The following is a 25,365-nucleotide window of genomic DNA, read 5'->3' as shown; positions in this document are numbered from 1 at the left end:
TCAATGAAAATGGGCTCTTAAGAGTAGGTGGACGCCAATGTGATAGTTCCTAGACAACATCATATCTGCTCGTGCAACATTACCATGAACAGACAAAGCACCAAGGTCGTCTGTTCACTGAAGGAGCTCTAAGAGCAGCTGAACTGTGGATAGCTGGGGCTAAAAGATGTGTATGCAGATTCATATTTAAATGTGTCACCTGTCGGAAACTTCGTGGTAACGCACAGGCACCGAAGATGGCAAACCTCCCGTATGACCGACTAAGTACGGATCCACCCTTCACCAATGTTGGCCTAGACGTGTTCGGTCATTGGCCTGTGGTTGTCCAGCAAACAAGGGAAGGCCGTGCGCAAGGGAAAAGTTGGGCGATTATGTTCACCTGTCTGTCCATCAGAGCTGTCCATATTGAAGTAATTTAATCTATGGATGCTTCCTGTTTCATTAATGCTTTCCGACGTTTCATTGCCATTAGAGGACTTGTCAAACACATTCATTCTGACTGAGGCACAAACTTCGTCGGAGCATCAAGAGAACTACAACTCTCTTCCAACTTGAATGTTAACAACATAGAAAGATACCTTAGTGAACGAGGATGCACTTGGACCTTCAACCCACCACACTCTTCTCACATTGGAGGTGCTTGGGAGAGGATGATAGGCATCGCACGGAGAATCATCGACTCAATCTTCTTACAAGAAGGATCTTCAAAGCTGACTCATGAAAGCCTGGCGGAAGTATCGGCTATCATAAATGCCAGACCGCTAACTCCTATTTCTAGCGATCGTGATGACCCAACAGTTATCACACCCACCACACTGCTTACCCAAAAGACTAAACAAATTTGTGCTCCACCTGGAGAATTTAATTCCAAAGATCTTTACAAGAATTAATGGAGACAAGTACAGAGTCTCTCAAACTCATTCTGGGACAAGTGGAAAAAGCAATATATTCCCACTCTGCAACCGAGGAGAAAGTGGCAAACCAGCAAGCCTAACCTACAGACCGACGATGTAGTCCTAATGAAAGACTGCCAGTTACGAAGAAACGACTGGCTGTTAGCTCTTGTGAGTAAGACATTCCCAAGTAAGGACGGAATTATACTCAAAGTAGAATTGAAAATACGGAGACAGGGAGAGACCAAATTGTTCCTCAGACCAGTAGGAGAACTCGTTCTACTGTTTGCACCCAACGAATACAATAGTGACGTCAGTTGACGTCAAGCGGGGAGTGTTCTGTCCCCAGATTCCGATCTAGTTGTTTCTGTGTGTTTATCAGTTGACATTGCATTTAACTGTGTTGTAATTCATTTGCATTACATTGTATGGTAAAAGCACCATCTATTGATGAGTTTAGGTATTTGATCCAGCCTGTTTTTACCCTATGCATTATGGGAGTCCCAGGGCATTTTAGTTAGTTCCTGTTTCTTTCTACAGGGAGTGCAGAATTATTAGGCAAGTTGTATTTTTGAGGATTAATTTTATTATTGAACAACAACCATGTTCTCAATGAACCCAAAAAACTCATCAATATCAAAGCTGAATATTTTTGGAAGTAGTTTTTAGTTTTAGCTATTTTAGGGGGATATCTGTGTGTGCAGGTGACTATTACTGTGCATAATTATTAGGCAACTTAACAAAAAACTAATATATACCCATTTCAATTATTTATTTTTACCAGTGAAACCAATATAACATCTCAACATTCACAAATATACATTTCTGACATTCAAAAACAAAACAAAAACAAATCAGTGACCAATATAGCCACCTTTCTTTGCAAGGACACTCAAAAGCCTGCCATCCATGGATTCTGTCAGTGTTTTGATCTGTTCACCATCAACATTGCGTGCAGCAGCAACCACAGCCTCCCAGACACTGTTCAGAGAGGTGTACTGTTTTCCCTCCTTGTAAATCTCACATTTGATGATGGACCACAGGTTCTCAATGGGGTTCAGATCAGGTGAACAAGGAGGCCATGTCATTAGATTTTCTTCTTTTATACCCTTTCTTGCCAGCCACGCTGTGGAGTACTTGGACGCGTGTGATGGAGCATTGTCCTGCATGAAAATCATGTTTTTCTTGAAGGATGCAGACTTCTTCCTGTACCACTGCTTGAAGAAGGTGTCTTCCAGAAACTGGCAGTAGGACTGGGAGTTGAGCTTGACTCCATCCTCAACCCGAAAAGGCCCCACAAGCTCATCTTTGATGATACCAGCCCAAACCAGTACTCCACCTCCACCTTGCTGGCGTCTGAGTCGGACTGGAGCTCTCTGCCCTTTACCAATCCAGCCACGGGCCCATCCATCTGGCCCATCAAGACTCACTCTCATTTCATCAGTCCATAAAACCTTAGAAAAATCAGTCTTGAGATATTTCTTGGCCCAGTCTTGACGTTTCAGCTTGTGTGTCTTGTTCAGTGGTGGTCGTCTTTCAGCCTTTCTTACCTTGGCCATGTCTCTGAGTATTGCACACCTTGTGCTTTTGGGCACTCCAGTGATGTTGCAGCTCTGAAATATGGCCAAACTGGTGGCAAGTGGCATCTTGGCAGCTGCACGCTTGACTTTTCTCAGTTCATGGGCAGTTATTTTGCGCCTTGGTTTTTCCACACGCTTCTTGCGACCCTGTTGACTATTTTGAATGAAACGCTTGATTGTTCGATGATCACGCTTCAGAAGCTTTGCAATTTTAAGAGTGCTGCATCCCTCTGCAAGATATCTCACTATTTTTGACTTTTCTGAGCCTGTCAAGTCCTTCTTTTGACCCATTTTGCCAAAGGAAAGGAAGTTGCCTACTAATTATGCACACCTGATATAGGGTGTTGATGTCATTAGACCACACCCCTTCTGATTACAGAGATGCACATCACCTAATATGCTTAATTGGTAGTAGGCTTTCGAGCCTATACAGCTTGGAGTAAGACAACATGCATAAAGAGGATGATGTGGTCAAAATACTAATTTGCCTAATAATTCTGCACTCCCTGTAGTCTTGTGCTGGTACAGCAAGCAGCCACCACCTTATGTCTCAGAAGCCACACACTCTCACTGGTTTTCCTGCCACATTTGTTATTCAGCCTGTTTTTGAGCATGGTCGGTAAGAGCACTATCTATGTGTCATTTACTACAGTTTATTATGTCTATTGTATCTGATAGCTCATTACTATTGTATTACCTCATGTACTGCATGTATAGCAGATTATTCTGTGTCTTATGCCATGTACCATGGATATTTATGTTCTAAAATACTACTGTTTTATTCTGTAGTTTCCCCTTCCCTGTCAATCTACGAGCAATAAAGAGAACGTTAAAGCTGAAAAGTCTCTTTTCTCAGAAGACAGAAGGTTTAGCTACATGTCAGATTACACACCGAGCTAACATGAATGAGGACAGTATACTACTCCTGTTTTTCCCAAATGTACACTTGAACAAATTCACTTTGAATTTTCTTGCTACCTCTCATCTCACTTCTTGTTTTAAGGGGCTACCGTCTGGCTTTTGACCCTACCACTCAACTGTAACTACCCTACCAAATTCACCAACGATCTGCTAACTGCCAAGACAAATTACATAACTTTGTCCTCCTCCTCCAGGATCTGTCCTCTGTCATTGACACAGTTGACCTCTCCCTTCTTTTACACACTCTCTCATCCTTTGCCATTACAGAGTTGGCCATCTCCTGTGGCTAAATTAAAACAAGAATTTATCTTCCTCGACCTTAGCCCCCCAACAGACCTATCTATCACAGTCAATGGCTCCATGCTCTTCTCTGGTCCCATAAGCAGCTATCTTTGGGTAAGCTTTAGTTCTGCTTTGCATTACTATTACTAAAGTATTAATATTATTATGTGGGTATATGTCCTGTTAACATCACTCCTATTGGTCAGGCAGGGTACTGCAAGTAAAGCTCACAAATCATTTACACACATATTTATAGACTTTACCTGTTGAACCTGGAATTCCTCCATTTATGCCTGAAAGAAAAACAGGTTTTGTTTGCCACCGACTAGAGATTTTTTTATATATATTACACAACAATACTGAATAAAATAAATTAAATCTGATACTGGTCTCCTTTCCTTTAAAGTCAAGAGAACAAATAGTACAGAAAACTTCACCATCTTCAGAATCTTTAGTTAATCTCAATAATAGAGATGATAGATCATAGATTGAAAAATAGACAGACAAACAGATAGAAAAATAGATGGATGGATAGATAGAGAGATAGATAGATAGATAGATATAGACAGCTGTCACCTCATATTACTACTCCTTTTTTTCTCAAAACTGCACTTGAACAACATGTCCACTTTGAATTCTCTTTCCACCTCTCATCTCACTCTTTGTTTGACCGGCTACAGTCTGGCAGCCGACCCTACCACTCAACTGAATCTACCCCACCAAATTCACCAAAGATCTGCTAACTGCCAAGGTAAATTACATTACTCTGGCCTTCTCCAACTCCTGGACCTCTCCCTTCTGTTGCACACTATCTCGTTCTTTGGCATTACAGACTTGTCCGTCTCCTGGGGCCAAGTGAAAACAGAATGTATTATGGAGAAAACAGAATTTATCTTTCCCCCATCTAACTCAGTCCCCCAACAGACCTATCTATCAGAGTCAATGGCTCCATGTTGTTCCAGGTCCTATAAGTCAGTTGTCTTTTGGTAAGCTTTGATTCCGCTCTGTCCTTCAAACCACACATTTAAGCCTTTTCCACCGCCTGCAGCCTCTAAAAATTGCTCTCAGATCCACACATTCCACAACCAAGAGTCTGCAAAAATGCTTGTACATGCCCTCATCATCTCCTGCCTAGACTACTGTAGCAACTTTCTCTGTTGCCTCCCATCTAACACTCCGGCGCCCTTCTAATCAATCTTTAAGTCTTAAAATATGTATTTATGCTGTTGCATCAATTCTTATTCACAGCATTGTCTTTTTTTTAAACTTACCAATTCCATTCACCGGCTGATTTCCCACAAATTGATAAGACCAGCTACCTATTATTAAGTAAAGAAAAGTATTAGTATTATGTGGACATATGTCCTGTTAACAGCACTCCATGCGGTCAGACAGGGTATTGCAAGTAAAGCTAATCAATCATTTTCATACATGACCTATATATTTATATACATTACCTGCTGACCCTGGAGTTCCTGCTTTTATATCTGAAAGAAAAACAGGTTTTGTTGGCCAATGACTGAGCTTCAAAATAGATTTTGAAACATGCATTTTTTTACAAAACAATACTGAATAGAATGATATATTTCCATCTGATATTGGTCTCCTTTTCATTTAAATTCAAGTGAACAAATACGTAGTACAGATAACTTCATCATGTCCAGAATCTTCAGTTAATCTCAATAATAGAGATGATATTTGATAGATAGAAAAACAGACAGATAGATAGATAGATATAGACAGCTGTCACACTATATTACTACTCCAGTTTTTTCTAAAAGTCCACTTAGAATTTTCTTGCCACCTCTCATCTCACTTCTTGTTTTACAGGCTACCGTCTGGCTTCTGACCCTACCACTCAACTGTAAATACCCTACTAAATTCACCAACGATCTGCTAACCGCCAAGACAAATGACATAACTTTGTCCTCCTACTCCAGGATCTGTCCTCTGTAATTGACACAGTTGACCTCTCCCTTCTTTTACACACTCTCTCATCCTTTGCTATTACAGAGTTGGCCATTAGAGATGTCGCGAACATAAAATTTTCCGTTCGCGAACGGCAAACGCGAATTTCTACAAATGTTCGCGAACGTGCGAACCGGGCGAACTGCCATTGACTTCTATAGGCAGCAGGCGAATTTTAAAACCCACAGGGACTCTTTCTGGCCACAATAGTGATGGAAAAGTTGTTTCAAGGGGACTAACACCTGGACTGTGGCATGCCGGAGGGGGATCCATGGCAAAACTCCCATGGAAAATTACATAGTTGACGCAGAGTTGGATTTTAATCCATAAAGGGCATAAATCACCTAACAATCCAATTTTTTTTTGAACAACGTGGTTTAAAACATCCAGTGTGTGTATACAATCAGGTATGATGTTGTATTGATCAGGTAGTGTAAGGGTTACGCCCGCTTCACAGACATTGACAGACTAAACTCCCCTTTTAATGCACCGCAAACAACCGCAAACAGTCCATTTGCCCAACCGCAAACTTCCCATTTGCACAAGGTTGGATACCAAGCTAGCCATGTCCCGTTGATGTCATCGAAGGTTTCTTCCTCCATCCAGCCACGTACAACACCAAGGGTCCCGGTCCCACCCGATATGAGTGCTATTTTCTATAGTTCTCTCTTCTCATCAGTTTAATCCCTGTTACGTCCCCAATCTGGGGTCCATTTATTAAATGGATTTTTCGAACGGGGAGATGGTTAAAAAAACGCTGACTCCCTCCCCTTTGTTTGAATCCACGCCACGGGCACTGCGTCTGCTCCGTGCAATTTACTGTCACACCCGATATGAGTGCTATTTTCTGTAGTACTATTCTCATCAGTTTAATCCCTGTTACATCCCATATCAGGGTGGGATTGCCTTTTGTGAAAAAAAATTTAGGCCGGGTACCTTCGACTGCCTTCACAGTGACAGACAAACTCTGATACACCAAACTGAATTGATTTTAGGAACCGGGAGATGGAAAAAGCAGCTTGGTCGGTCCTCTTACTCCCAAGTTGGGGCACTGCGCGTGCACGGAGCAATGTGCTGTGACACCCTATATGAGTGGTGTCTTAACTAGTACTATTCCTATCAGTTTAATCCCTGTTACGTCCCCTATCCGGGGACGTGTGTCGAATTGATTAACCATTGTCGAATTAACGAACCATTACGACATCCTGGAATAATTTAGTTCTGAGCTCTGTACTTGATTTGTATTGGAATTGATGGGGATTTTTTAAATTGTCTGCATTATTTCTAATAAACTATTAAGAGACTTTATTATGATTTTTTTATTTTATGTATTAAAAACCCACCCATACAACTTAAAAAATTATTTATTTATTTTTTCTATGAAAAAACATCCAGCCGTCCCGATTGCTTTTGGTCTGATCATAATGAAGCAACGGCCTTATCATCTGGGGTGTGGCAACATTGCCAACACACTCATAGAGGTGATGATCGCTTCATTGTGATACGCAAGCCCCTTCACCACAGCAAGGTAACGATCACGAAAGTGGAATTGACACTTGTATGTGCCTTTTTTTTTTGTTTTGTTTTTGCAGCCACAGTGCAGCACCAGAGGCCAGAAAAATTAGGCATGTACACATGCCTGAAAAACAATGTTATTGTTGCAGCCGCTGTTGTAGCAGCGGCCGGAAAAATTGATGTTTTCAAGGCAGAAAGGTGACTAAAACATTGCGGCTTGAACCCTAGTTGGTGGCGGAGAATTAACGAAAGTCATCCGGTATGCAGACATTAAATACAGCAGCGTGGGGACCATTTTGAGGCCAAGGCATGTCATCAGGCCTTTTGTTAGTTAAACGTATCCCCTACTGTCAGTCCCTTCGGGATCCATGCCTCATTCATCTTAATGAAGGTGAGGTAATCAACACTTTTTTGACCGAGGCGACTTCTTTTGTCAGTGACAATGCCTCCTGCTACACTGAAGGTCCTTTCTGACAGGACACTTGAAGCGGGGCAGGCCTGAAGTTCTATCGCAAACTGGGATAGCTCAGGCCACAGGTCAAGCCTGCACACCCAGTAGTCAAGGGGTTCATCGCTCCTCAGAGTGTCGATATCTGCAGTTAAGGCGAGGCAGTCTGCCACCTGTCGGTCGAGTCTTTCTCTAAGGCTGGATCCTGAAGGGCTGTGGCGATGTGTAGGACTGAAAAAGTCCTCCATCAACAACACATCTGTAAAGCGTCCAGTCCTTGCCGCCGTGGTCGTGGTAGGAGGAGGATTACTCTTTCCCTGTTAGATTCCCGTTGTGCTGTGACATCCCCCTTATAAGCTGTGCAAAGCTGCCGATCTCCAGTTGGTCAGACACTGATCCACCTGTGTGTTCAGGGCGGACAGGAGTGCTGGTCCGGTGTGGCTCTCTGCTTTCAGGCAAGTCAACCCCAAGACAGCGTGACACTGTCATATCCGGGATGTGGAATAGCCCCTGGGGAGCTGGGGGGATTCAGTTGATGTGCAGCCAGACGCCGCAGCAGAAGAGTACTCAGCCGAGGAGGTTATGGAAGAGGATGGAGTAGGAGGAGTAGAGGAGTTGGCAGTAGGCCTGCCTGCAAGTCGTGGCGCATTACATGCTTGGCAGCCGTCAGCAGGTTGAACCAATGCGCAGTGTAGGTGATATACCTGCCCTGACCGTGCTTTGCAGACCAGGTATCAGTGGTCAGATGGACCCTTGCCCCAACACTGTATGCCAGAGATGCCATGACTTCCTTTTCAATCACTGAGTAGAGGTTTGGGATTGCCTTATTAGAAAAAAAAATTCGTCCGGGTACCTTCCACTGTGGTGTCCCAATAGCGACAAATTTTTTGAAGGCCTCAGACTCCACCAGCTGGTATGGTAAAAGCTGGCGGGCTAAGAGTTCCGTCAAGCCAGCTGTCAGACGCCGGGCAAGGGGGTGACTCTGTGACATTGGCTTCTTACGCTCAAACATTTCCTTTACAGACACCTGACTGTGGGCAGATGAGATGGAACTGCTCAAGGTGAGAGGCGGAGTGGCGGGTGGTTGAGAGGGGGCAAGGAGGACAGCAGTGGTTGACGTGGCTGAAGATGCTGGCCCAGGAGGAGGATGGTGGCTTTGAGCTTGTGTGCTGCTTCTACTCGTCATCATGTGTTGATCCCATAGGCGTTGTGTGATGTGCGATCATGTGCCTTCGCAAAGCAGTTGTACCTAGGTGGGTGTTGGATTTCCCACGACTCAGTTTCTTTTGGCACAGGTTGCAAATGGCATCGCTGTTGTCAGAGGCAGACACACAAAAAAAATGCCACACTGCTGAGCTTTGCAATGACGGCATTCTGGTGGTGGCAACAGCATGCATTGATTGGCGTGCTGTCTGGCTGACCCCGGGTGCCGATACATGCTGTCTGACTGTGCCACTAGCTCCTTGCGACGACCTCCCCCTGCTTCCAACTCGTCTCCTCCTTCTCTCTGTCTCCCCTTCTGAACTTTCCCCCTCTTCTTCTTCTCTTCGAGCAGGAACCCACGTGGCATCCACGGACACATCGTCATCATCAACCACTTCACTTGTATCTGACACCTTAGCAAAGGAAGCAGCAGCGGGTACAACATCATCATCATCATCATCATCATCACACTGTACGTCCATGTGTGTAATGCTGCCTGACTGAGACATATCCCTGTTATCTACATTCCCTGGCAATAATGGTTGCGCATCACTAATTTCATCCAACTGATGTGTAAATAACTCCTCTGAGGGATCAAGTGAAGCGGCTGTGGTGGCTGTGGTGGTGGTGGCGGCGGGGGAGAGAGTGGTAACTTGAGAACAGGTGACCAAAGCTGAGCTGGAGGAGGATGGTGCGTCAAGGTTCTTAGCGGAAGCTGCTGAAGATTGGGTGTCCTGTGCAAGCCAGTCAACTATTTTCTCTGAATTTTTGGGGTTCGGGGTACGTGGCCTCTGAACACTCTGCATTATTCCAGGGCCAGTGGAAATCACAGCACCACGAACACGACGGCCCCTGCGGCGTGGCCCGCCTCTGCCTGTCATTTTTTATTAGATAAGTGTTACTATGTGTGCAAGGTACTGTGCCAACCTATATAAGTGGTGGGCAGTGGGCACAGTACAGTCTGTGTGGGCCTGACACACACGGGCTTGCAAATGTGATTAGATCACAGAAATTTTTTAAATATAATTTATTTTTCCTACAAGGTATTTGAGTGAATGACACCCTGTAACGGTATGAGTGCAGGCCTAGCCACTAGCCAGTGGGCACAATACAGTATGTGTGGGCCTGACACACACAGGCTTGCAAATGTGATTAGATCACAGAAAAATATTAAATATAATTATTTTTTTATCTGCAAGGTATTTGAGTGAATGACACCCTGTAACGGTATGAGTGCAGGCCTAGCCACTAGCCAGTGGGCACAATAAAGTCTGTGTGGGCCTGACGCACACGGGCTTGCAAATGTGATTATGTCACAGAAAAATATTATCTGCAAGGTATTTTCTGTCACACTCTGTGTGAATGGTGTGCACACAGTGCTGTCTGTGACTGAGCCTGCAGCCTCTCACACACGGGCAGCCAGGCAACTGCAATATATATATATATATATATATATATATGGAAAAAAAAAAAGCAGACTGATGTACCAGCCCTGAAAAGGGCTTTTTGGGGTGCTGTCAGGATGCTGTCCTTACAGCAGATGAGTCTGTGGACACAGAACAATGCCCTAGCTAACGCTTTCCCTATTGAATCAGCAGCAGCTACACTGTCCCTCCTCTCACTGTGAATGCAGTTTCCGAATGAATCTAAAATGGATGCTGTCCAGGAGGTGGGAGGGTCTGGGAGGGAGGGTCTGCTGCTGATTGGCTGGAATGTGTCTGCTGACTGTGAGGTACAGGGTCAAAGTTTACTCAATGATGATGTATAGGGGGCGGACCGAACATCGCATATGTTCGCCCGCAGCGGCGAACGCGAACAAGCTATGTTCGCCGGTAAACTATTCGCCGGCGAATAGTTCGGGACATCACTATTGGCCATCTCCTGTGGATAAATTAAAACAAGAATGTATGTTCCTCGACCTCAGCCCCCCAACAGACCTATCTATCACAGTAAATGGCTCCATGCTCTTCTCTGGTCCCATAAGCAGCTATATTTGGGTAAGTTTTAATTCTGCTTTGCATTACTATTATTAAAGTATTAATATTATTATGTGGGTATATGACCTTTTAATAGCACTCCTATTGGTCAGGCAGGGTACTGCAAGTAAAGCTCACAAATCATTTACACACATATTTATACTTTACCTGTTGAACCTGGAATTCCTCCATTTATACCTGAAAGAAAAACAGGTTTTGTTTTCCACCGACTAGAGATTCAAAATTGTTTTTGCAACTTTTTTTTAAATTATATTACACAACAATACTGAATAAAATTAAATTAAATCTGATACTGGTCTCCTTTCCTTTAAAGTCAAAAGAACAAATAGTACAGATAACTTCACCATCTTCAGAATCTTTAGTTAATCTCAATAATAGAGATGATAGATCATAGATTGAAAGATAGATAGACAGACAAACAGATAGAAAAATAGATGGATCGATAGAGAGATAGATGGATAGATAGATAGATAGATAGATAGATAGATAGATAGATAGATATGGACAGCTGTCACCACATATTACTACATATTTTTTTCTCAAAACTGCACTTGAACAACATGTCCACTTTGAATTCTCTTTCCACCTCTCATCTCACTCTTTGTTTGACCGGCTACAGTCTGGCCGCCGACCCTACCACTCAACTGAATCTCCCCTACCAAATTCACCAACGATCTGCTAACTGCCAAGACAAATTACATTACTCTGGCCTTCTCCAACTCCTGGACCTCTCCCTTCTGTTTAACACACTCTCGTTCTTTGGCATTACAGACTTGTCCGTCTCCTGGGGCCAAGTGAAAACAGAATGTATTATGGAGAAAACAGAATTTATCTTTCCCCCATCTAACTCAGTCCCCCAACAGACCTATCTATCAGAGTCAATGGCTCCATGCTGTTCCAGGTCCTATAAGTCAGTTGTCTTTTGGTAAGCTTTGCCACTGATCCACCTGTGCGTTCAGGGCGGACAGGAGTGCTGGTCCGGTGTGGCTCTCTGTTTTCAGGCAAGTCAACCCCAAGACAGCGTGACACTGTCGTATCCGGGATGTGGAATAGCCCCTGGGGAGCTGGGGGGATTCAGTTGATGTGCAGCCAGACGTCGCAGCAGAAGAGTACTCAGCCGAGGAGGTTATGGAGGGGAGGAGGATGGTGCGTCAAGGTTCTTAGCGGAAGCTGCTGAAGATTGGGTGTCCTGTGTAAGCCAGTCAACTATTTTCTCTGAATTTTTTGGGTTCAGGGTACGTGGCCTCTGAACACTGGGCATTATTCCAGGGCCAGTGGAAATCACAGCACCACGAACACGACGGCCCCTGCGGCGTGGCCTGCCCCTGCCTGTCATTTTTTATTAGATGAGTGTTACTATGCGTGCAAGGTACTGTGCCACCCTATATAAGTGGTGGGCAGTGGGCACAGTACAGTCTGTGTGGGCCTGACACACACGGGCTTGCAAATGTGATTAGATCACAGAATTTTTTTAAATATAATTTATTTTTCCTGCAAGGTATTTGAGTGAATGACACCCTGTAACGGTATGAGTGCAGGCCTAGCCACTAGCCAGTGGGCACAATACAGTATATGTTGGCCTGACACACACGGGCTTGCAATTGTGATTAGATCACAGAAAATTTTTAAATAGATTTTTTTTTCCTGCAAGGTATTTGAGTGAATGACACCCTGTAACGGTATGAGTGCAGGCCTAGCCACTAGCCAGTGGGCACAATACAGTATGTGTTGGCCTGACACACACGGGCTTGCAAATGTGATTATGTCACAGAAAAATATTAAATATAATTATTTTTTTATCTGCAAGGTATTTGAGTGAATGACACCTTGTAACGGTATGAGTGCAGGCCTAGCCACTAGCCAGTGGGCACAATACAGTATGTGTGGGCCTGACGCACACGGGCTTGCAAATGTGATTTGATTAGATCACAGAAAAATTTTAAATATAATTTTTTTTTATCTGCAAGGTATTTGAGTGAATGACACCCTGTAACGGTATGAGTGCAGGCCTAGCCACTAGCCAGTGGCCACAATACAGTCTGTGTGGGCCTGACGCACACGGGCTTGCAAATGTGATTATGTCACAGAAAAATATTAAATATAATTATTTTTTTATCTGCGAGGTATTTTCTGTCACACTCTGTATGAATGGTGTGCACACAGTGCTGTCTGTGACTGAGCCTGCAGCCTCTCACACACGGGCAGCCAGGCAACTGCAATATATATATATATATATATATATATATATATATCTTGTGGGGTGATAAGCTCGGGATCGCCTTTGCTGGGGTCAAAGGACACTTGTCTGTTTCACACAATTCCAACCAGCCACCAAGGTAGAAGTTTTAAGCTGGCCTGGAGCCAGGTTTATTGAGCAGGTTGCACAAATAAAATAAAACAAAACAAAAGTCTTGCCTGTCCGGCACTTACTAAACATTAGAGGTTCCTATCTATCCGCTGGTGGGCTTCTCCCAGCCAGCTCACAAAACAAGGCATCAGCAACCTAGTACTCACAGTTTGCTCACTCACACAGACATGCTTTCTGTGTCCCCAGACAGAGAGAGACTGACTGACCTCCTGCTCTGTTATATCCCCACCCTCAGTGCTGCTTCATTAATTACCTCACAGGTGAGATTCTTTCACCTGCTACTTACATAGGAGAGGAATCTAGGGGAAATATACCTCCCTTCCACTACCAATCCAGCATTGGTATCACATATCCCCCCCCTCTGCTCAGGCAAGTAGGTCTGAGCAACTGAAACCAGCAGACAATGCACACGTGACAACGCATCTGCATTTCCTTGCCACTTTCCTGGCCTGTGCTCCACTGTAAAGCTGTAAGCCTGCAGAGCCAAAAACCATCTTGTCACTCTGCTATTTTTCTCTCTGTTCAGGTTCATCCACTTCAGAGGGGCATGATCAGTGACCAGGCGAAACTTCCGACCCAGCAAGTAGTATTTGAGTGATTCTATGGCCCACTTTATGGCCAAACACTCCTTCTCTACAACTGCATAGTTCTTCTCATGCTTATTTAGTTTGCGGCTCAAGTAAAGCACAGGATGCTCCACTCCATTAACAGTCTGTGATAACACTGCCCCTATTCCTGAGCTGGAAGCATCTGTCTGTACCACAAATTCATTTCTAAAGTCAGGGGTCATCAATACTGGTTGGGAACAAAGAGCCTGTTTTAAAGTCTGAAACGCTTCTTCTGCTTCATAATTCCATTTTACCATCACCGACCCGTTTCCCTTGGTGAGATCAGTTAAGGGAAATGCTATAGCGGCAAAATTGGGTATGAACCGCCTATAATAGCCAGTAATCCCCAGAAATGTCTTTACTTGTTTTTTATTTACAGGGCGGGGCCAGTTCTGTATAGCTTTAATCTTGTCAACTTGGGGCTTGACTACCCCTCTCCCAATAATGTAACCCAAGTACTTGGCTTCTTCTAGGCCGATGCTACATTTCTTGGGGTTTGCAGTCAACCCTGCTCTCCTCAAATCATCAATCATTGCCTGTACTTTGAGTAGGTGTGTTTCCCAGTCTGCACTGTGTATCACTATATCATCAAGATAAGCAGACGCGTACTGTCTATGTGGTCTCAACACTCTGTCCATTAGCCGCTGAAATGTTGCCGGAGCCCCATGTAGTCCAAAAGGCATAGTTACATATTGGAATAGGCCGTCAGGTGTGGAAAATGTGGTCTTCTCTTTGGCAGCGTCCGTCAGGGGTATTTGCCAATAACCCTTTGTCAGGTCTAAGGTCGTAATGTAACGGGCTGTACCAAGTCGGTCTATAAGTTCGTCCACTCGTGGCATAGGGTATGCATCAAATTTAGACACAGTATTTAACCTCCTAAAATCATTACAGAACCTTATGGTACCATCAGGCTTTGGAATTAACACAATCGGGCTTGACTATTCACTATGAGACTCCTCAATTACTCCCAACTCCAACATATCTTTTACTTCTTTTGAGACTGCTTCTCGTCTGGCCTCAGGAATCCTATAAGGTTTTACATGGACCTTAACCCCAGGTTCAGTTATGATGTCATGTTTTATGAGTGATGTCTGTCCCGGCTTTTCTGAAAAAAATTCTCTGTTCTGAGCGACCAACAATCTAGCTTCCTTCTTTTGGACATCGGACAGAGTTTCGGCTATTCTGACAGCAGGTATTGCTGCCCCATTATTGATGGTTGGAGCAAGTGCTGCCGCCAGGACTGGCCGGTCCTTCCAAGGTTTTAACAGATTTATATGGTAAATCTGTTCTGGCTTCCTTTTACCTGGTTGGTATACTTTATAGTTCACCTCACCTACTCTTCCAATTATTTCAAATGGACCTTGCCATTTAGCCAAGAATTTACTCTCCACGGTGGGGACGAGAACTAGTACTCGATCCCCTGGCGCAAATGTTCGAATCTTGGCCCCTCTATCATAAATCATTTTCTGTACTCCTTGAGCCAATTCCATATGTTCCTTAACAATTGGCATGACTGATGAAATCCTGTCCTGCATCTGGGACACGTGCTCTATTACACTTTTGTACGGTGTGACCTGTCCTTCCCATGTTTCTTTAGCCACATCTAACAAACCACGTGGATGTCTACCATATACAAGTTCGAAAGGTGAAAACCCTGTGGATGACTGTGGTACCTCCCTTATAGCAAACAGCAGATATGGGAGCAAAAAGTCCCAATTTTTGCCATCTTTATCTACCACCTTTTTCAGCATTTGTTTTAGGGTTTTATTAAATCTTTCCACCAATCCGTCAGTTTGGGGATGATAGACTGACGTACGTAGCTGGGTAACTTTAAAAAGCCTGCAAAGTTCCTTCATGACATTAGACATAAAGGGCGTCCCTTGGTCTGTGAGAATTTCTTTTGGAATACCAACCCGACTAAACACCTGGACCAGTTCTTTTGCGATGGTCTTTGACGAGGTATTGCGCAAAGGTATGGCCTCGGGGTAACGGGTAGCATAGTCCATTATGACTAAGATATGCTGGTGACCCCGAGCTGACTTTATTAGGGGACCCACCAAATCCATCCCAATGCGCTCAAAGGGTATTTCAATAATCGGCAGGGGCACCAAAGGGCTACGGAAATGGGGAATAGGGGCTGTAATCTGACACCGAGGGCAGGATTCACAATATGCTTTAATGTCTCCATGCATTCCAGGCCAGAAAAACCTCTCTAAAATCCTTTCAGTAGTTTTCTGGATCCCCAAATGGCCACCCATAATGTGTCCATGTGCCAGATCCAGAACAGTTCTCCGATAGGGCTTTGGGACCACTAACTGCTGTACCACCTCCTCTCTCTTCTTGTCTATCTGATACAACAAATCGTTCTCTAGAGCCATGTAGGGAAAAGCCAGCCTAGCACCAGACTCCACAGGATTCCCATCGATCACTTTTATATTCTCTCTGGCCCGTGTAAGGGTGGGGTCCTTCATTTGCTCACTTTGAAAGTCGTCTTTCCGAACGTCTAGGTCAGGCATACCCTGAAGTGTTACCCCTTCAGTCTCAGTCTCTGATGTGGACTCATCTAGATCCCCTGCCATAACAGAGAATGGAAAAGGGGTGGAGCTATCTGCTGATAGCTCAACTACATCCCCTAGTGGGGAATCCTCTAATAGTTCTGGGCCTATATCAGATGCTGTCAATATCTGTGGTGTACTTTTTTGGGTTTCCAACTTGGATTCCCATAATTTCCAAAAATGTGGAAAATCTCTCCCAAGAATAACCTCATGCAGTAGTGCTGGGACTATTCCAACTTTATGACACACAGACCCATAGGGTGTGGTAATATAAGCAAGAGTAGTCTGGTATTCACATACATCCCCATGCACACAAGTCACAGTGAACGTGTCTGATTGACTGTCAGAGGGGGCTATAAGGCCTGCTTTCACCAGAGTTACTACACTCCCCGAGTCTAGCAGCGCAGTCACACTCTTATTATCCACTTTTAATTCACACAAATGTTTTTCTGCACTGTCTGAACCTGCCGCAGCACACACCATTTGCGCAAACATAGACATGCGTTTTTTCATAAAGGCGACATCACATTGCATAGGTTCAGTAGTCATAGGACAGTTCACTGCAATGTGTCCCAACCCATTACACCGAAAACATCTTATGGGACCTTTGTTTAGTCCAACATTATACCCTTTGAGCTTTCCTGAGCCCACAGTCTCATTGTCTTCTTCACTTAAAGTCTTTACATTTCTCCCAGTTCCCTTAAGCCCCGGAACAGTCTTACCCGGAACCCTCGGACTCCGTGGGGTTGAGAGCTGAGAGTTAGTTAGAAGGTCCTCAGCCGCAGAGTATCGCTCCACCAGGTCAATAAGCTGGTCTGCTGTATTTGGATCCCCGTGGCTCACCCACTTCCTTAGGGCTGGGGGTAGCGACCTCAGGAACTTGTCGAGGACCACACGCTGCACGACGTCAGGTGCTGATAGCATCTCGGGTTGTAGCCATTTTCGGGCCAAATGGATGAGATCGAACATCTGCGAGCGTGGGGGTTTATCCATTTTATATGTCCACTGATGTACTCGTTGTGCTCTAACTGCTAGGGTAACACCTAGCCGAGCCAGGATCTCCGACTTAAGTTTATCATAGTCCTGGGCAGCCTCAGGTTCCAGATCAAAATAAGCTTTTTGCGCTTTACCTGCAAGAAACGGGGCTAGCAGTCCTGCCCACCGTGGCTTTGGCCACGCTTCCCGCACTGCTGTCCTCTCAAATGTAGCCAGATAAGCTTCCACATCATCCTCTGCTGTCATCTTTTGCAAAAAATGACCCACATGGAAAGTTGTCTGCTCTTTTCCTGGCTGTACCACTGGAAGACTTGCCACACGCTGCACCACTTCCTGCAAGATTTGGTGGTCTTTATTTGCGGCCTCTATTAGGGTGGTTAGCTGTGCAGATAGTAAGCGGTTTGCTTCTTGCTGGGCTGCATTTGTACGCTGTTGTTCTCTGGTTGCCTCCTGCTGGGCTGCCACAGACTGTATCAGGGCCTTTACTACGTCATCCATTTTCAGACTTTTAACGTGTTGCCCGCTCCAAGCCACCACTTGTGGGGTGATAAGCTCGGGATCGCCTTTGCTGGGGTCAAAGGACACTTGTCTGTTTCACACAATTCCAACCAGCCACCAAGGTAGAAGTTTTAAGCTGGCCTGGAGCCAGGTTTATTGAGCAGGTTGCACAAATAAAATAAAACAAAACAAAAGTCTTGCCTGTCCGGCACTTACTAAACATTAGAGGTTCCTATCTATCCGCTGGTGGGCTTCTCCCAGCCAGCTCACAAAACAAGGCATCAGCAACCTAGTACTCACAGTTTGCTCACTCACACAGACATGCTTTCTGTGTCCCCAGACAGAGAGAGACTGACTGACCTCCTGCTCTGTTATATCCCCACCCTCAGTGCTGCTTCATTAATTACCTCACAGGTGAGATTCTTTCACCTGCTACTTACATAGGAGAGGAATCTAGGGGAAATATACCTCCCTTCCACTACCAATCCAGCATTGGTATCACAATATATATATATATGAAAAAAAAGAAAAAGCAGACTGATGTACCAGCCCTGAAAAGGGCTTTTTGGGGTGCTGTCTGAATGCTGTCCTTACAGCAGATGAGTCTGTGGACACAGAACAATGCCCTAGCTAACGCTTTCCCTATTGAATCAGCAGCAGCAGCACTGTCCCTCCTCTCACTGTGAATGCAGTTTCCGAATGAATCTAAAATGGATGCTGTCCAGGAGGTGGGAGGGTCTGGGAGGGAGGGTCTGCTGCTGATTGGCTGGAATGTGTCTGCTGACTGTGAGGTACAGGGTCAAAGTTTACTCAATGATGATGTATAGGGGGCGGACCGAACATCGCATATGTTTGCCCGCAGCGGCGAACGCGAACAAGCTATGTTCGCCGGTAAACTATTCGCCGGCGAATAGTTCGGGACATCACTATTGGCCATCTCCTGTGGCTAAATTAAAACAAGAATGTATGTTCCTCGACCTCAGCCCCCCAACAGACCTATCTATCACAGTAAATGGCTCCATGCTCTTCTCTGGTCCCATAAGCAGCTATATTTGGGTAAGTTTTAATTCTGCTTTGCATTACTATTATTAAAGTATTAATATTATTATGTGGGTATATGACCTTTTAATATTGTGAAAAACAGGAGTTTGAGCAGCTCTCACCTGCCAAGGATTCCACTATTATAGCGCGGACCAGCTCCTTCACCCGAAGTAGGAGAAATAGGTATGAAAACGAAAAAGGGAATGGTAGGTCCAGCTTGTATTCGTGGAAGTCCAAACCTTTATTCAATATTCAATAAAAGTCCAAGTACAGGAATGCAGGTCTACATGTTTCAGGCACAATCAAATCCTAGCCCTTAGTCATGAATAAGGGCTAGGATTTGATTGTGCCTGAAACATGTAGACCTGCATTCCTGTACTTGGACTTTTATTGAATATTGAATAAAGCTTTGGACTTCCACGAATACAAGCTGGACCTACCATTCCCTTTTTCGTTTTTATGACCTTTTAATAGCACTCCTATTGGTCAGGCAGGGTACTGCAAGTAAAGCTCACAAATCATTTACACACATATTTATACTTTACCTGTTGAACCTGGAATTCCTCCATTTATACCTGAAAGAAAAACAGGTTTTGTTTTCCACCGACTAGAGATTAAAAATTGTTTTTGCAACTTTTTTTTAAAATTATATTACACAACAATACTGAATAAAATTAAATTAAATCTGATACTGGTCTCCTTTCCTTTAAAGTCAAAAGAACAAATAGTACAGATAACTTCACCATCTTCAGAATCTTTAGTTAATCTCAATAATAGAGATGATAGATCATAGATTGAAAGATAGATAGACAGACAAACAAAAATAGATGGATGGATAGAGAGATAGATGGATGGATAGAGAGATAGATGGATAGATAGATAGATAGATAGATAGATATGGACAGCTGTCACCACATATTACTACATATTTTTTTCTCAAAACTGCACTTGAACAACATGTCCACTTTGAATTCTCTTTCCACCTCTCATCTCACTCTTTGTTTGACCGGCTACAGTCTGGCCTCCGACCCTACCACTCAACTGAATCTACCCTACCAAATTCACCAACGATCTGCTAACTGCCAAGACAAATTACATTACTCTGGCCTTCTCCAACTCCTGGACCTCTCCATTCTGTTGCACACTCTCTCGTTCTTTGGCATTACAGACTTGTCCGTCTCCTGGGGCCAAGTGAATACAGAATGTATTATGGAGAAAACAGAATTTATCTTTCCCCCATCTAACTCAGTCCCCCAACAGACCTATCTATCAGAGTCATTGGCTCCATGCTGTTCCAGGTCCTATAAGTCAGTTGTCTTTTGGTAAGCTTTGATTCCGCTCTGTCCTTCAAACCACACATTTAGGCCTTTTCTGCCGCCTGCAGCCTCTAAATGAAAAATTGCTCTCATATCCACTCATTTCTCATCCAAGAGTCTGCAAAAATTGCTTGTACATGCCCTCATCATCTCCTACCTAGACTACTGTAGCAACTTTCTCTGTTGCCTCCCATCTAACACTCCGGCGCCCTTCTAATCAATCTTTACGTTTTAAAATATGTATTTATGGTGTTGCATTTATTCATATTCACAGCATTGTCTTTTTTTAAAACTTACCAAGTCCATTCGCCGGCTGATTTCCCACAAATTGATAAGACCAGCCACCTATTATTAAGTAAAGAAAGGTATTAGTATTATGTGGACATATGTCCTGTTAACAGCACTCCATGTGGTCAGACAGGGTATTGCAAGTAAAGCTCATCAATCATTTACATACATGACCTATATATTTATATATGTTACCTGCTGACCCTGGAGTTCCTGCTTTTATATCTGAAAGAAAAACAGGTTTTGTTGGCCAATGACTGAGTTTCAAAATTGATTTTGAAGCATGCATTTTTTTACACAACAATACTGAATAGAATGATATATTTCCATCTGATATTGGTCTCCTTTTCATTTAAATTCAAGAGAACAAGCTAACAAATAATTTACACACATATTTATAGACTTTACCTGTTGATCCTAGGGTTTCTCCCTTTATATCTGAAAAAAAAAAAAGTTTTTTTTTTAACCACTGACTGGAGATTCAAAATTGATTTTGAAACATGCCTGTATCTTTTTTTTATTATACTCAATAATACTGAATAGAATTACAAATGTCCATCTGATATTTCATTTAAAAATCAAGAGTACAAATAATACTGATAACTTCATCGTCTTCATAATCTTCAAATTATCTCAATAATAGAGATGATAGATAGATAGATAGATAAAACATACTTTGATAAGAGATTCAGATCAAATTTATAAACTTTGAGTGAAAAATGTGGGTGTACAACATGCTCAGCACACTGGGGGTCCCTCCCCCCTTTCTACTGCTCCTCCACTATGTGTTTGAACCTGGGTCTGTGTTTGATGATGCAGCCTCAGTGCCAGACCTAGCTAGCAGTTGATCTGCAGAAGGTGCTGAGAGACTTCTGTGACACCCAGCGCCTGTGGGAGTACTGGAGGTCTCACCTTTTTCTAGAGCTCCCCGGATGCTCAGGGAGGTTGTCAAAAATGATATAAAAGATAGACAGAATAAAAAAATAAAGAATAAGAAGAAACACAATCAGACAATAACAGGGTGCGAGTCCTCAATAGGCTTCTTTCCCAGTGTCTTTCTTTGTAAGCAGCAACACATACTAACACTTTCCTGAAAACTATTTAAACAACATGTCCACTTTGAATTGGCCTCCTACCTCTTATCTCGCTCCCTTATTTGACCGGCTACAGTCTGGCCGCTGACCCTACCAGTCAACTAAAACTTCCTTAACCAAGTTCACCAACAAATTGCTAACTGCCAAGACAAATTACATTACTCTCGCCTTCTCTAAGTCCTTGACCTCTCTTTTATGTTACAATATCTCTTGTTTCTTGGCATTAGAGATGAGCGAATGAAAGCTGATAAAGTGGAATTCGATCCGAATTTCAGGAAAAATTTGATTCGCACCAATTTCCTCACCCTTCGTGGTAACGAATCGCATTATTTATTTATCGTATGGCATAGACACTAAAAATAGCAACACATAAAAATTCATAAGCGAATCCATAGGCATATACATATGCATAAACTCAACACTTAGCAAAATAAGGTGACAATGATGAAGCAGAGTGAATGTGTAGGTGTGGCAGGGTGAAACAAAGCAGGCTTTGTCCGTGTATAGACAAATATCCAATTTGTCTATGTATTCAATCGCTTTAATGGTTGCCATCAGGAAATCTTCTGGGCTGCCATCATAGGACCTTGTTGGACATTCTTCTATGATGTGTTTTATAGTCTGGTTATTTACGCAATCACAGAGTGGGGATGGTTGTTTGACCCATTTGTGTAGGAGGCATGCGCACCTCCCATGCTTGGTTCTGATCCTGTTTACCGTGGACCAGGTTTTGCGTGGCAGGTCGAAACCCGGTGGAGTTTGGGTAATGCATGGCATAGGCATGTTGTTGTGATGCATGTTATGTACTTAGATCCATGCATTGATGAGGTTGTACCCTTCCTCCATAATCATTTTTGCTTTTTTGGTAGGTGGTTTACGGGATCGGAGTCTGCCACAATTAGCATCTTCTTTGTCCATGTGTATCGGCAGATTTCTGTTGTCCATTATGTTTTTATATTCTCTCTTTAGAGCATTTTTTCTCCGCAGGTGTGGTGGAGGGATATGGCTTAATGTTGGCAGCCAGTACGTGGGGGTTGATTTGACAGTCGCTGATATCATGCGCATTGTGTTGTTCAGTTGGGTGTCTATTTTTTGCATATGTGGGCTGTTAAGCCATACTGGGGTGCAGTATTTAGCAGCAGAGAATACAAGACACAGAGCCGACGAGCACAGAGTGTAGGCCGATGCTCCCCAGGTTGTTCCACACAGCTTCTGGATGATATTGTTTCTTGTTTTTAGCTTCTCAACTGTTTTTGTTAGGTGTTCCTTGTAAGACAGGGTTCTATTTAGGGTTACGCCTAGGTATTTGTGTGTTTGGTTGTGCTTTAGAGAGGTGTTTTCAAATTGTATATTAAGTTCTCTATTAGCTAATTTATTATTAAGGTGGAAACAGGTTACTTCCATTTTAGTTGCATTTGGTTGGAGTCTCCATTTTTTAAAATATTCTCCCAGCACTTTTAAGTCGGCTATTAGGACTTCTTCTGTCATTTCCATTGATGTGCTTCTTGTTGCCAGTACCCAGTCGTCGGCGTATCCAAACTTCCTCGATCTAGTTTGAGGTATATCCACGATGTATAGGCTAAAGAGTAGTGGTGCAAGCACTGACCCTTGTGGTAGTCCGTTCTTTAGCTTCATTTTGGAGCTGGTGTTTGTTCCCATGATTACTTGAAATGTGCGATCATTGAGCATGTTGTGTATTAGGCGGGATAGTGATTTTCAGGGGATTACACTGAGAAATGTAAGTATCATCCCCTCTCACCATGCTGTATCAAAGGCTGCGGATAGGTCTATAAATGCAGCAGAGGTTTTCATTTTTCTTTGGAATCCCGCCTCGATATAAGTAGTGAGTGATAGGACTTGGTCTGCGCAGCTTCTTTTTCAAATTCATATCCGCCTGGTCTTTCAGTTGCGCCAACAAAGTGTCTTCATTAAGGGTGTGGATCTCCATGTGAGCCCCATCCTTTACAATATTAAGATGTGGAGGAGACATCCACCACTTCCTACACTAGGCGGGCAATCAATGATGAGGAGAGTGGCATGGAAGCTGGTGTTGCGAGCGGTCAGGCTCCTGACCCAGAGATGGTTGAGGCGGATCAGTGACGTGCAGACAGTACTCGAAGATGATGATGTAGCTGACCGCACTTGGGAGCCGGGTGATGAAGGAGCTTCATTATCATGGGAATAAGAGGGTGGCAGCTTGCTAGTGTGGCCAGTAGTCAGCAGGGTGGCAGCAGTGGGAGGTCGGGAGCCAAACTTGCCCGGGGTAGACCACCTGCTTCGCAGGAGCCTACATGCCCTGGAAGTAGCAGCGCATGAGTTCACGGAGGCAGTGGTGGTAGCAGTCAGTCAGTGCATAGTGTTGGGGGTAAAATCAACTACTTAGCAGTGTGGAAGTTTTTTGTTAAGCCGCCGGAGGAGGTGAACATGGACATATGTAGAATATCTGGGCACAAGGTGAAGCGTGGCCAGGGTGCCAATGTTGGCACCACAGCCCTGCGTCAACATATGCAGAGTCACCATAAAGTGGCCTGGGAGAACCGTGGCTCTGATGTGGTGGTTCATCCTGCTGCAGCTACTGCTGCATCACCCAGTGGCACACACCCGGTTTCAGCCAGTCAAGGCTCCACCACCTCAGCCGAAGGGAGCTGTCTGTCATTCCCATCTTCTGCTGATCCAGATGCCCCTGCTCCTCCTCCTCCTACTCCTCGTCAGTAATTCCGTCAGAAATCGATCACCGAAGCGATTGCCAAGAGACAACAGTATGCGTGCACTCATCCAACGGTGCAGAAGTTGAATGTGCTTCTGTTCAAGTTGCTGGTGCTGCAGTCCCTCCCTTTCCAAGTTCTGGACTCTATACCTTTCAGAGAATGGATGGTTTGTGCCGAGCAGAGGTGGATAGTCCCAACCCATAATTTCTTTGTGAAAAGGCAGAACAAGCCCTGCACAAAAATGTAGAACAGATGGTGGGCCAGGATGGTGGGCCAGTCCTTGAGCCTGTCGGTGTCTGCCAAAGTGGAGCTGTAACTACGGTCAGGGACAGTACATCTCCTTTACGGCCCACTGGGTGAATGTGGTTCCTGCACAGCCACACCAGCAACTTGGCCAGGTGATGCAGCTTCCGCCTCCACTTTGCCACTTTGTTGGTCCTGTGACAATGTCCACCTCTGCCTCCTCATCCTCCACTGCAGGGATAATTCACAGTGCCCCTCCAGCATAACACATGTGCAGGGCATGGCAGTGTCAGGCTGTTCTGCACCTCATTTGCCTGGGTGAACGGAGTCACACAGGGGAGGAACTGCTCCATATCCTTCATCGAGAAATCGAATCCTGGCTTTCTCTGTGACAACTGAAAATCTGAACCATGGTGACCTTCAACGGGAAGAACATGGTGTTGTCACTGAGTAAAGGAGGGCTGAGCCATGCGCCCTGCATGGCACACATGTTCAATCTGGTTGTCAAGCGGTTCCTGAAGTGTTCCACCCATCTGCAAGACATCCTAAAAATGGCCAGGAAACTTTGCATGCACTTCAGCCACTCGTACACCGCAAAGCACACCCTCCTTGAGCTGCAGCAGCAGAACAGCATCCCCCAACATAGACTGATATGCAACGTATCCACCCGTTGGAATTCCACCCTTCATATGTTGGAACAGAGAAAGGCCATAAACGATTTCTTGATGATCCAAGCAGACAGGAGTACTCCCCTGTGTAACTTCGATATCAGCCAGTGGCAACTCATGCGTGACACCAGCCGTTTGCTCAGGCCCTTTGAGGAGGCCACGTTATTCGCCAGGA

General features: G+C 44.3%; 2 protein-coding genes across 51 annotated transcripts in view; one reads left to right on the top strand and one right to left on the bottom strand.

Moving 5' to 3' along the window:
* LOC122926346 (collagen alpha-1(IV) chain-like) overlaps positions 1–25,365 on the top strand; it is an 875,364-nt gene that overhangs the window by 520,679 nt on the left and 329,320 nt on the right. The window lies entirely within an intron of this gene.
* The window catches only part of LOC122925953 (uncharacterized PE-PGRS family protein PE_PGRS20-like), a 144,061-nt gene that overhangs the window by 105,772 nt on the left and 12,924 nt on the right, over positions 1–25,365 (bottom strand). For all 50 annotated transcript variants that reach the window (XM_044277301.1, XM_044277305.1, XM_044277304.1 and 47 more), the window contains exons 3-10: positions 20,886–20,915; positions 20,673–20,702; positions 20,487–20,534; positions 19,419–19,448; positions 10,955–10,984; positions 5,134–5,163; positions 4,948–4,995; positions 3,940–3,969 (exon numbers count right to left, since the gene is read on the bottom strand). In XM_044277301.1, the coding sequence (XP_044133236.1) occupies positions 3,940–3,969; positions 4,948–4,995; positions 5,134–5,163; positions 10,955–10,984; positions 19,419–19,448; positions 20,487–20,534; positions 20,673–20,702; positions 20,886–20,915 (276 nt within the window). The remainder of the gene's footprint in view (positions 1–3,939; positions 3,970–4,947; positions 4,996–5,133; positions 5,164–10,954; positions 10,985–19,418; positions 19,449–20,486; positions 20,535–20,672; positions 20,703–20,885; positions 20,916–25,365) is intronic.

The sequence above is a fragment of the Bufo gargarizans genome, chromosome 2, assembly GCF_014858855.1.
Source record: "Bufo gargarizans isolate SCDJY-AF-19 chromosome 2, ASM1485885v1, whole genome shotgun sequence".
NCBI classification, from domain to species: Eukaryota; Metazoa; Chordata; class Amphibia; order Anura; family Bufonidae; genus Bufo; species Bufo gargarizans.
This window is presented reverse-complemented; position numbering and strand designations above follow the sequence as displayed.